This window comes from Hyperolius riggenbachi, chromosome 5 (assembly GCF_040937935.1).
Source record: "Hyperolius riggenbachi isolate aHypRig1 chromosome 5, aHypRig1.pri, whole genome shotgun sequence".
Taxonomy (NCBI): Eukaryota; Metazoa; Chordata; class Amphibia; order Anura; family Hyperoliidae; genus Hyperolius; species Hyperolius riggenbachi.
The window spans coordinates 165,993,685-166,006,123 of NC_090650.1; the positions used below are offsets into that span (position 1 = coordinate 165,993,685).

Consider the following 12,439-nt stretch of genomic DNA (forward strand, 5'->3'; position numbering starts at 1 on the left):
AGTGAGTACCAGGGAGCCCCTTTAGGGAGTGAGTGACAGGGAGGCCCTTTAGGGAGTGAGTGCCAGGGAGCCCCTTTAGGGAGTGAGTGAGTGACAGGGAGGCCCCCGTCTAGCCGCCGCCGCTCTACCCCCTTACCTCGCAGCAGACCTCAGGATCAGCGGCGACCCGACCAGTACCAGCGGGCGCCGGACGCACCCGCTCGATATGCGGAAGTGATGTCACTTCCGCATATCAGTGCGGGCGCTTGGTCCTAGCGCCCGCACGATTGGTCGCCGGCTCGCCGCCTCATCCTGAGGTCTGAGTGACGCGGCGGCGACGGCTGGAGGGAGGGAGCCGCTGAGATCCGTGGCACCCCAGGACAGATTGGGGGCACGTGCCACCCCAAAATTGGGCTAGCGACGCCCCTGATTAGACGCAGAGACATTCTGCCCCTCCTCCATACGAGCCAACATAGCCCTCTTAAGATCCAAGGGCATAGTGTTCCAGGAGACCGGGTACGCCATGTATGGGTGACCATACTCGAAACAAAAGTTGCACTTTATGCGTTTGCATGTAGAGGCCGTGTGCCCGAACTCCTGGCACCTGCCGCACCTCGGATCCGGGCATCCGCTCGCCAAATGACCCCGCTTGCCACACTTATTACAGGTCCTGGGCTGACCGGGGTAAAAAGTGACCACCTTGTCCCGCCCTATGAGGGCGGAACGGGGAATATGGGTGACGACCCCCTCCTTAACAAGGAATTTGATCGCCACCTCATACTCCCCCCACCAGATCCCCAGGTCATCCAGGACTCTGTGGGGCATGGACATGAGGTCCACGTAGTGCTGGACCCAAGTCATCAAGTCACGCACCGGGATGCTCTCGTTCTGTACCACTATGTGCGCCTTCCTTTCCAACGACTGCCTAGAAAGAGGTACTACAGCAAAACCATGCCAAAGCCCATTTACAGATTCTCCTAACCTCTTTTCCAAAAACGCCTCCATCCCTTGTTGGGAAAGGAAGATACATCATAGTAGGGCGGTGGATCCCCTGGAGCCAGGATTGCAAATAAATCGGCGGGCCTAAACGCCAGGTCGAACAGATAGCGCACAAACTCCCTCTTGGTGGGAATTGCAGAGGCGTGTTCCCACTTCAGGCGTACCACATTCCGCCGGCCTGGGGTATAGGCCTCCAATTCTGTCTCCAGGGGAGCCAGGACTCTCCTCCCAGAAGCAGCACTCCTGACTGCTCTTGAATAGGAAACCGGCCTAGTAGCAGACACACCCCCAGCTGGGGCCGCCATGGAGGCAAGGGCCTCCGGTCTTGCGGCAGGCCCCAGTCCTGGGAAGCCCACCCTTATGACACTTTCAAGTTCAGGAAGTGCCACTTCACTTCCTCCAGTTTTCTCTGCACCTCCCTCATTCACCCCACCAGCCACCCCCACACCCACCCCGGCAGCGGAAACAGGGAAGGAAACAGGGGGGGGGAAGGAGGCTCACACCTGGGGGCATTAGGGCCCAACCCGAATATGGTCGCCATGAAACTCTGCCTGCCTTGAAAATCAAAAACTTTGAATAATTCATTTTCAACAATCATTTTTCTCCCACCCACCCTGAATTCCAACTGCCGACCACAGTCGGGGTCTCCCCTGCCCACCAGATGTAAGCCTGAAAAGTCCCCCCTCCCCCCCCCCCCGGTTCCACCTCCTGGATCACCGCCTCCTGGGTATGAGCATCAATAACAACTAGTTGTTTCTTTCCCAATCGAACAATGAGATCAGCAGTATGGAATTCAGTAATTAGTTCCTCTTTAACTACTGGTGGTGGCTCTATGTGTTTTTTCTTTTGTTTTTTGTTTTTCTCCTTTTTCTTCCTTTTTTTCTCCCTTTCCCCCTCACTTAAATCGCCATCAGACTGAGCACGAGATTAGGTTTCTCTCGAACATTACATCTAGTAGGGAGTTGTGGGGTGACCTAACTAAACCCCCCTTCTGTACTAGAAGTACCTCACCTCCCACCTCCATTTGTACCAATGATCCTTTTTCAGTACCCTCACTGTCTAAATCCGTTTCTTCAACCACATGCTGCTCACCAAGTGGCAGTTTTACATGTTTACTGATCTTATTCCTTCCTTTCTTTGACTTTTTCTTATTAGGAGAAAAAGAAGCATTCTCACCTTCCGATGCATTCTCGACCTCCACCACCAGAGACTCTTGTTCCTCCATATTGTCGTCCCCAGAGAAAAGTTCCAGGGCTAGTTGTTCCAGTCCCACATTACGGGGAGTCCAGCTTCCAAGAGAATCAGGTTTTTCACCGCCACTAGAGTTCCCCTTAAACAAATCTTCCTGGGATACTTCCAGGTTTACATGACCAGTCCCTTGAACTCTTCTCATAGGTTTCTCCTCTTCGTGGGTTTCAAGCAACCCTTTATCATCGTTTCCACTTGTTTCCATGCTTTCTACGAACATCTGTGACCCCACCTCCTCATTTGCATGTTCCTCCGCGTCATCCTTTCCAGATTCCGCCTTGGATGGCGGACTTATCTTTATCCTGCGCCTGTGCACCACCAGGCGCTTCCTCCGCATTAGAAACTGTATTGGAAGCCTGCGCATGCGTATTTACAGCCGCGTCCTCTTCAGCCTTACTTCCGCAAGATGGCGGAGTTTGCGTTCCACCGGCCGCGTTGTTTGGATCCAAACTTCCGCGTGGCATCGGCGCATGCGGACTATCAGCCGTGTCCTCCACATTGGTTTCTCCGCATGGCAGACGTACGGGCGTATCAACGTCCGCGTCATCTGCATTGGTTTTGCTGTTAGACGGCGGCGCACCCGGACAAACGGCCGCATGCGTCACTTCCGGCGGCTCTACCGGAAGTCGGCTTGGTGTCTTCACCACGCCATCCAGGATTTCAGCGCCATTTTGGATCACATCACGGACAACAGGTAGGCCATCCCCGGAGCCCTGGGTGCATTTCTCTTCCCCCATCTTCTCCCCAGACCCTGCAGGAGCCACAGGCAGTGACCCCGGCGCAGGCCCCGGGGGTCCGACAGGGGGGGGGATCCATGCGGAGGCCCGGGGAGGCCATTACAGCCCCAGCCAGTCCACCACCTCCAGGTGACATAGAGGGGGGAGGCACAGCAACCACATCCTGGGTGCCAGAAGCACCCACACCGCCACCCCCAGTCCCACCGGAGACCCCAGCAGCACTCACACTGCCCGGACCCCCGGCAGTAGAGGCAACAGTACAGGCACCCCCAGCACCATCCCGGGCACCCACCACAGGGCTGGGTACTAACCTGGTCATACTCCCGGTCACTTCCTTGGGCTCACCATCACCGCGTTCACCGGTCATCGCCCCTCCAAAGGCCTTGCCTTGTCCCAGGGGTATTGGGGACTGGGTGTCCTCGTCCTTCACCCATGGGAGTCTTTCTTGAGGGGTGCTGTGCTCTTCCAAGATAACACACTCATCGGTGTCGTCATCACTATCAATATCGGTATTTGGCTTCAACATTTCTTTAAACCGTTTTTTGTGCATTGTCTGCTCAGACAGGGGACCACCAATACTTTCCAGGTAGGCCAGCCTTTTCTTATTGTCTTTAATTTCAGCTTTCAAACATATTAAAGTTGGATCAGTCTTTAGGAGCTCTGGCTTCCAGCTGAGCCCATGTCTGTACCAGATGCTTTTAAAGTTCTTTTCCAACTACCTCAGGCTTTCAGAGAGCTCCTTCACCTCCTGGAACCAGGCCACCACCTTATCAGCGTTCATCTCTCCTCCCCCCAGGTAAGGTGAAGTGATAGGGGGGGTATGAGCCGACCGCTCCATGCCTGGAGCGGCCGATTAGAATAGGCAAGGCCCCTGCTAGGCCCAAGGCCTGAAGCAGGGACCTCAAGTTCACCACAAGCCAAAGAGGAAGCAGCAAAGTCGGCTACAAGCAATCCACCAGGAGACCTCCAGGAGCTCCTCACCACACAATCTCACAGTGCAGGGAAAGTCATGTCATGTCTGCTTCCCTACTAAAATGATTCAAATGATTTAGTTCAAAGATCCGGATCTTTTCAATTATCTGATTCAAATGATCTGAATCCTTAAAAAGATCCGAACTTCCTATCACTAACCTGGAGCGGCTGCTTTGAAAGCTGCATAACGCAGCTCAATCTGACGTCCAACTTCAACACCACCATGAGTTGCGTTAGGGGCACGTTATGTGACCATAACGTCCCCTAAAACGCAACGTCTTGGTGGGAAAGTAGCCTTACACTACTAGTTACCACCCATTCACATTCACCTCACTACCACTTCAGAATCTATAAAATTATCTAGGACTGTTCTTGCCCTAAAAATTGTTTTGCCAATAACAAAAATTGCTCTTCTCTCCATGGGCAGCGTGGTGGGGTAGTGGTTTGCACTCTCATCTTGCAGCATTGGGTCCCTGGTTCGAATCCCAGCCAGGGCACTATCTGCACAGAGTTTTTGGGCCCGTTTCTACTATCGCGAATCCGCATGCGTTGCCCGCATGCGGATTCGCACAGCCAATACAAATGGATGGGCCTGTTTCCACTTGTGCGTTGTGAGGAGCGTTTTTCTGTGCAGGATTTTTCTGCACGGCAGAGCCCTCAGAATTCGCCTGCATGTGGAATGCAGGCGAATCGCACACAATGTATTTAATAGGGAAATCGCATGCGTTTTCCCCATGCGTTTTTTGCCGCGAATTCGCATGCGAATTCGCATAGGTACCAATGTAAATTCACACAGGCAGTGACATGGTTAAAATCGCATATACCCTCACCTAAGCGAATTCGCATGCGAATTCGCAGCAAAAAACGAATGCGGAATCGCATCCGCATGCGATTTAATCAGCGGTGGAATCCAGACGATTCCGCACCGCAATAGTGGAAACGAGCCCTTTATGTTCTCCCCATGTCTGCGCCAAAGCACGGTTTCCTCTCACATCCCAAAAACATACAGATAAGTTAATTGGCATCCCCTAAATTGGCCCTAGACTACATGATAGATACATAGACATATGACTATAGTAGAGATTAGATTATGAGCCCCTCTGAGTTAAGGAATAAGACAATACACTCTGTACATCGCTGCAGAAGATGTTGGTGCTATATAAAAAAATAAAATTATAATTCTCTGCCTCCTTCTTCAACGAATTCTAAAAAATTCCATCATACAGAGATCAAAAGGCTCCATTATCTATTCTACTTCCCTTCTGTGCATCGGTATGATTGATCTACTTCTACAAGCTGGATAAAAGTATTCTTCACATCATCAAACAGAAACGCCCCTTTTTCTTCAGTGAATTCCTTACTGCGCACTTTTAACACACAGTTATCGAACAATGTTTGCACATTCAATAAAATTGTACAGAAAATACAAAGCCACGTTAGTGAAATTACAATTACATTTTCTCCTTGCAGTAAATTAATGAATGTTCGGAAAAGCATTCAATAACACTTAGGGCTCTTTCACATTAACCAAGTGAGTGACATCAGGAAGTTGCAGTACGACGCTGATTAGCGGCGGTAGTTACAATTCTCTCAATGGGAAAACGCCTACATTGGATGATTAAAAACTCCCGGGTGCGTAGAACCGCAATGCAGCATTAGCTGTGAAAGGAACTATTTTAACTCAGAAAACGCAAACTATTCACTTAGCGTTGAAAAGCCAGAAATCAGCTGTGGTGTGAAAGAGCCCTTAGGCCTTGTTCACATTGCGTTCCTAGTGGGTGTTTTTTTCCGCCTTTTTTTAAAGCGTTTACTGGCGATTTTCTGCACGTTTGCTTGTTTTTTGTGGGCGTTTTTGTAAGTGGTTTTGCAGAGCGCTTCCGGCTTTTGATCCGGAAAAAAAAGGTATAATGTATTTTTTTTTAAACGCTCACGCAATCGCTTGCCAAAGCAATTTTGTGAGCATTTTGCATTTTTTTCCTATACCTTCCATTGAGACAAATCGCCTCAAAAATGGCCCAAGCACTGCATTTCAAAGCGGACTGCAAACAAACCTCTCTGATATGAACTCTCTCAGAGAGTCATTGCACAAGCTGCTTAAAATTTTACAAAAATGTCTATAATGTGAACAAGGCCTCAATGAATTGAGGCCTCTGTGCTTCCAGTCCCTTAAGGCTCATACACACATCAGACCATAGTCTTTGGAAAATGAAAGATCACAGACCAATTTTACCCCCTTCCATGTAGTATGAGAGCCATACCTACACAGTCTATTCTATTGAGCTGAACTCCCCATCAGACAGAAATCTTTGCAAGATGCTGCACACAAAGATGCTGTAGACATTCAAAAGATCAGTATCTGCAAAAGATCTGTTCCTGCAAAAGATCAGTTCCTGCAAAATGCATTCATAGTCTATGAGATCTGCAGATCATCATACACACCTTGTTTAACAGACATTCATCTGCAGATCAGATCCACCAGGATAGATTTTCAGATCTGCAGTTGATTGTCTGATCTGCAGATGAATGTCAGTTAAACAAGGTGTGTATGATGATCTGTAGATCTCATAGACTATGAATGCAATTTGCAGGAACGGATCTTTGGCAGGAACAGATCTTTTGCAGATACTGATCTTTTGTGTCTGTACAGCATCTGTGTGTGCAGCATCTTGCAAAGATTTTTTTCTGATGGGGAGTTCAGCTCCATAGAAAAGACTGTGAAGGTATGGCTCTCATACTACATGGAAGGGGGTAAAATTGGTCTGTGATCTTTCATTTTCAAAAGACTATGGTCTGATGTGTGTATGTGGCCTTAAGGGTACAATGGTTAATTTGCATATATTCAGCAGTGATGCCCTGGGAGACATCTCAAGCTCACTCCAACCTGAATTATCGCTAATTCTTTCTGTTTTAAGAAAGCAAACCATTGTATAGTAGAATAAGGTCCCATTCACACTAGAAGCGCTTTTCTGAGCATTTTGCAATTAGCATTTTTTTTAAATCACTCCCATTCACTTTTATTAAAATTGTGGTAAAATTTGTGGAAAAATTTCTGCGATTTTTCGCGTACGCGATCGCAAAATTGGAATGATTTTCCCACAATTTTTACCACAATTTGAATGAAAGTGAATGGGAGCAATTTTAAAAACCGCTAATCAATCGCAAAACGCTCAGAAAAGTGCTTCTAGTGTGAATGGGCCCTTAAAGAAAAAAAACAAAATTTTACATTAAAACTTTTTTTAATGTCAAATTCTCATGACTGCTGACACATTCAGTAGTTTATTTCTTGTCTTAGCAGATTCCTTCGTAAACAACAAGAACAAGCTGAAAGGGAGACATCCAAATGAGCTGTGGGAAATGAACTGAATCATCTATACTGCTGCTGTAAATACACCAGCGTTTGTTATGTCATAAACCTCATGTCGTCAGGTTGTCATATGGAAAAAAAGATGGTTAAACATGTATGTCATTGGTGTTTCAATGTGCAGATTAAAACTTTGCTACCGGTGTTGTCTCTGATTACGCTGCCTGTTCATTTGCGCTGCCGCACATGCGCAGTAGGAGACTATGCGGCCACATTTCCTATTTAATGATGCTGCTGGTGGTAAAATACTAAATATCTCCGCTTCCTTACATCCTACACTCCCCAAATTCAGGGTAGGGAGGAGGTCTCCGAACTACCTCTATGCCAAATTGCAGCCCCCGAGACCCGCTGGTTCAGGAGATAGGTTTCTCTAATCTATCTCCTGAACCAGTGGAGTTCGGGGGCTGCAATTTGGTATAGAGGTAGTTGGGGGGGGTCCAATTTTGGGGAGTGTAGGCGATAAGAAAGCGGAGATATTTAGTATTTTACCTCCAGCAGCATCATTAACTTCACACTGAGCATGCGTGGCGTGCTACTTAGTGTGGAAGGAAGCTTCCGGGCAGCACAATCAGACATTACCGTTGCTGTTCTTTCTTTGCACCAAAATACAGTATAGGGTGAATTCATAGAAGCCGAAATTTGATTGGCTCCTTGTATAACTGTTACCCAGTGGCTAATAGTGAAATAAAAGGCGGAGACAATTGCTGCAGAAAACTGTCTCCAACCTTGCTGGTTGTGCCGCTATTTGGAGCACCGTACACAACGCTGGCTGCCGGTACTTCACGGTAAATGAACCGCGGCTCTTCGGATGTATTGTTTTCATTAGCTGTTTAATTGACGTATTCAGCTGTGACCATGCTACGGCTAATCTATGCTTCTCTCTTTTAGGCGTTGTTATTTTGAAGGCTCCTAGATCATGGCTGTGGATAGCAAGACCACGTTCAGAGATTCAGCAAACCGGTCCAGTAACCAGAGTGGGGCAGCGGATGGCCAAGCGAGGCAGAGGCATCGGTTGTTCACTTCCGCCAAAGGGAAGGCTAGGAGCCACCTCACGCCTGAAAACCCCCACCAAAGGACTGATAGAAGCAACAGAACGAGTATTTTCTCTTTTTTCAGCTCGTTTTCTGAAGTTGGGATTAACAGCCTCATCGGTAAGAATTGATTTTAGACAATGTTAGAAAGCAGGATTATGAGACATTGGACTGGTCGAGGGTGGGAATGATACACACAGATCACATGAAGAGCAGAGTGGCACAGAGAAAGGGCCCTTTTTACAGCAGAGTGGCTCAAACTGGAAGAGTGGTGAAGAGAGCAGAGTGGCACAGAGAGAGAGCAAAGTGGCAGAGAAGTGCAGATTTGGGCAAAGATACAGTGACCAGATTTTTGTAGGCTCAACCTGGGACAGGGGGGGGAGGGGGGCGAAGCGCGCCGCGTCGAAAAATAGGGGACTGCCGCACCAACAAAGGTGTTCATGCTGCGCGCCGCGCCGAAAAGTGGGCATGGCCATGACATTCTATGGGCGGAGCTAACGCAATGATGTAACAGCGAGGCATAAGAAAGCAGTGTTTACGCCATGATGTGGTCAAACGAGGATTCGCATCATGGGTGTGCAGAAACTGTGTGATGCTATTTAATAGTATACCGTAACCCCAAAGCAGCAAACATAGCCAACTATGACCATTAATTAATAAATGCAGCAACAGTTACCCCATACACCACAAAATAAACGCAATGGGCAACATGTCAGCACAGAATAAACGCAATGGGCAACATGTCAGCACAGAATAAACGTATTGCGGGCAACATGTCAGCACAGAATAAACGTATTGCGGGCAACATGTCAGCACAGAATAAACGTATTGCGGGCAACATGTCAGCACAGAATAAACGTATTGCGGGCAACATGTCAGCACAGAATAAACGTATTGCGGGCAACATGTCAGCACAGAATAAACGCAATGGGGGCAAACATGTCAGCACAGAATAAACGCAATGGGGGCAAACATGTCAGCACAAAATAAATGCAATGGGGGCAAACATGTCAGCACAAAATAAATGCAATGGGGGCAAACATGTCAGCACAAAATAAATGCAATGGGGGCAAACATGTCAGCACAAAATAAATGCAATGGGGGCAAACATGTCAGCACAAAATAAATGCAATGGGGGCAAACATGTCAGCACAAAATAAATGCAATGGGGGCAAACATGTCAGCACAAAATAAATGCAATGGGGGCAAACATGTCAGCACAAAATAAATGCAATGGGGGCAAACATGTCAGCACAAAATAAATGCAATGGGGGCAAACATGTCAGCACAAAATAAATGCAATGGGGGCAAACATGTCAGCACAAAATAAATGCAATGGGGGCAAACATGTCAGCACAAAATAAATGCAATGGGGGCAAACATGTCAGCACAAAATAAATGCAATGGGGGCAAACATGTCAGCACAAAATAAATGCAATGGGGGCAAACATGTCAGCACAAAATAAATGCAATGGGGGCAAACATGTCAGCACAAAATAAATGCAATGGGGGCAAACATGTCAGCACAAAATAAATGCAATGGGGGCAAACATGTCAGCACAAAATAAATGCAATGGGGGCAAACATGTCAGCACAAAATAAATGCAATGGGGGCAAACATGTCAGCACAAAATAAATGCAATGGGGGCAAACATGTCAGCACAAAATAAAACGCAATGGGGGCAAACATGTCAGCACAAAATAAAACGCAATGGGGGCAAACATGTCAGGACATAATAAAACGCAATGGGGGCAAACATGTCAGTGCAAAATAAACGCATTGTGGGCAACATTTAATTCAGCACAAAATAAACGCATTGCGGGCAACATTTAATTCAGCACAAAATAAACGCATTGCGGGCAACATATCAGCACTAGAGATGTGGCGAACGGTTCCCGAACCGTTCGCCGGCGAACATCTCCAAATCCCTGGGGCTCTTACTACTTCCGGGTCGCACTGACCCGGAGTAGTACGCCTGCGCTGCCCGGCAGAGCGCGTCCTCGATCGTGCTCCTGTTGCCGGGCACTTTCTGCGCATGTGCGTGACGTCATGAACAACGTCACGCTCATGCGCAGAGAATGCCCGGCAACAGGAGCGCGATCGAGGACGCGCTCCGCCGGGCAGCGCAGGCGTACTACTCCGGGTCAGTGCGACCCGGAAGTAGTAAGAGCTCCAGAGATCTTCGCCGGGCGAACAGTTCGCCACATCTCTAATCAGCACAAAATAAACGCATTGCAGGCAACATATCAGCACATAATAAACGCAATGGGGGCAAACATGTCAGCACATAATAAACGCAATGGGGCAAACATATCAGCACAAAATAAACGCAATGGGGCAAACATATCAGCACAAAATAAATGCAATGGGGGCAAACATGTCAGTACAAAATAAACGCAATGGGGGCAAACATGTCAGCACATAATAAACGCAATGGGGGCAAACATGTCAGCACATAATAAACGCAATGGGGGCAAACATGTCAGCACATAATAAACGCAATGGGGCAAACATATCAGCACAAAATAAACGCAATGGGGGCAAACATGTCAGCACAAAATAAATGCAATGGGGGCAAACATGTCAGTACAAAATAAACGCATTACGGGCAGCATTTCAGCACAAAATAAATGCATTGCGGGCAGCATTTCAGCACAAAATAAACGCATTGCGGGCAAACATGTCAGTACAAAATAAACTCATTACGGGCAGCGTTTCAGCACAAAATAAACGCAATGGGGGCAAACATGTCAGCACAAAATAAACGCAATGGGGGCAAACATGTCAGCACAAAAAAAACGCAATGGGGCCCATTGCGTTTTTTGTGCTGACCTGTTTGCCCCATTGCGTTTTTGTGCTGACATGTTTACCCCCATTGCGTTTTTGTGCTGACGTGTTTGCCCCATTGCGTTTTTTGTGCTGACGTGTTTTCCCCCATTGCGTTTTTGTGCTGACTTGTTTGCCCCCATTGCGTTTTTGTGCTGACGTGTTTGCCCCCATTGCGTTTTTGTGCTGACATGTTTGCCCCCATTGCGTTTTTGGGCTGACGTGTTTGCCACCATTGCGTTTTTGTGCTGACATGTTTGCCACCATTGCGTTTTTGTGCTGACATGTTTGGGGGCACATTTCACCTGGAAAGAAAAATCATGTACTCATCTGACAGAAGTCCCCTCACGCAGCCGGGTGTTCTCGTGTGTGTGTGTGTGTGTGTAGGCTCACAGGCAGAGCAGGGCTACGGCAAGATGGCGTCCGGAGGCGGAGCCCTGTACTGGAGACAGTCTCCAGTACAGGGCTCCGCCTCCGGACGCCATCTTCCCGTAGCCCTGCTCTGCCTGCCGGAGGACAATGCAGGCTGTTGGAGCGGGGCTGCGGGGAATGAACTAGCACAGCGTCTGAGACGCTGCGGCTAGTTCATGGACGGTGGCCAGAGTCCCGAGGCCGGGACGTCCCGCTGCTAAAAGCGGGACGTTTCCCGGGACCTCATGCAGCCTGGGACAGCGCCCCCCGAAGGCGGGACGCGTCCCGGGTAAAGCGGGACGTATGGTCACCGTAGGCAAAGAGAGAGTGTGTGGTAGTGTTGGCTCAGAAGCACAGCTCCGTAACTTTGCAGACAGTGTGCTGGGCTAGAATGACAGGGCAGGTGTGGTGAAATTTTTTTGCAACTTTATCAGATTTTGCAACCGGTTGCACTTATTTATAGGTATAGCTATCAGAAAGTGCAACCTAACCATTGACTTTAACCTATCTGTATCAGAAAATGCGACCCAACCAAACCCTATTCTCACACAGAACCCTCCCCTCTTGCTCAACTAATAACCCCCCCTGGAGGGAACAATTCCCCCTCTTGCTCAACTAATAACCCCCCCCTGGAGGGAACAATCCCCCCTCTTGCTCAACTAATAACCCCCCCCCCCCTGGAGAGAACAATCCCCCCCTCTTGCTCAACTAATAACCCCCCCTGGAGGGAACAATCCCCCTTCTTGCTCAACTAATAACCCCCCCTGGAGGGAACAATCCCCCCTCTTGCTCAACTAATAACCCCCCCCTGGAGGGAACAATCCCCCCTCTTGCTCAACTAATAACCCCCCCTGGAGGGAACAATCCCCCCTCT

At 48.5% G+C, this 12,439-nt stretch overlaps 1 protein-coding gene across 1 annotated transcript in view; it reads left to right on the forward strand.

Annotated features, from left to right (window-relative positions):
• Positions 1 to 7,836: 7,836 nt before the first annotated feature.
• The window catches only part of LOC137519343 (protein C-mannosyl-transferase DPY19L1-like), a 214,938-nt gene continuing 210,335 nt past the window's right edge, over positions 7,837 to 12,439 (forward strand). Inside the window, exons 1-2 of the mRNA XM_068238293.1 lie at positions 7,837 to 8,081; positions 8,185 to 8,447. Of these exons, the coding sequence (XP_068094394.1) occupies positions 8,213 to 8,447 (235 nt within the window). The 5' untranslated portion in view covers positions 7,837 to 8,081; positions 8,185 to 8,212. The remainder of the gene's footprint in view (positions 8,082 to 8,184; positions 8,448 to 12,439) is intronic.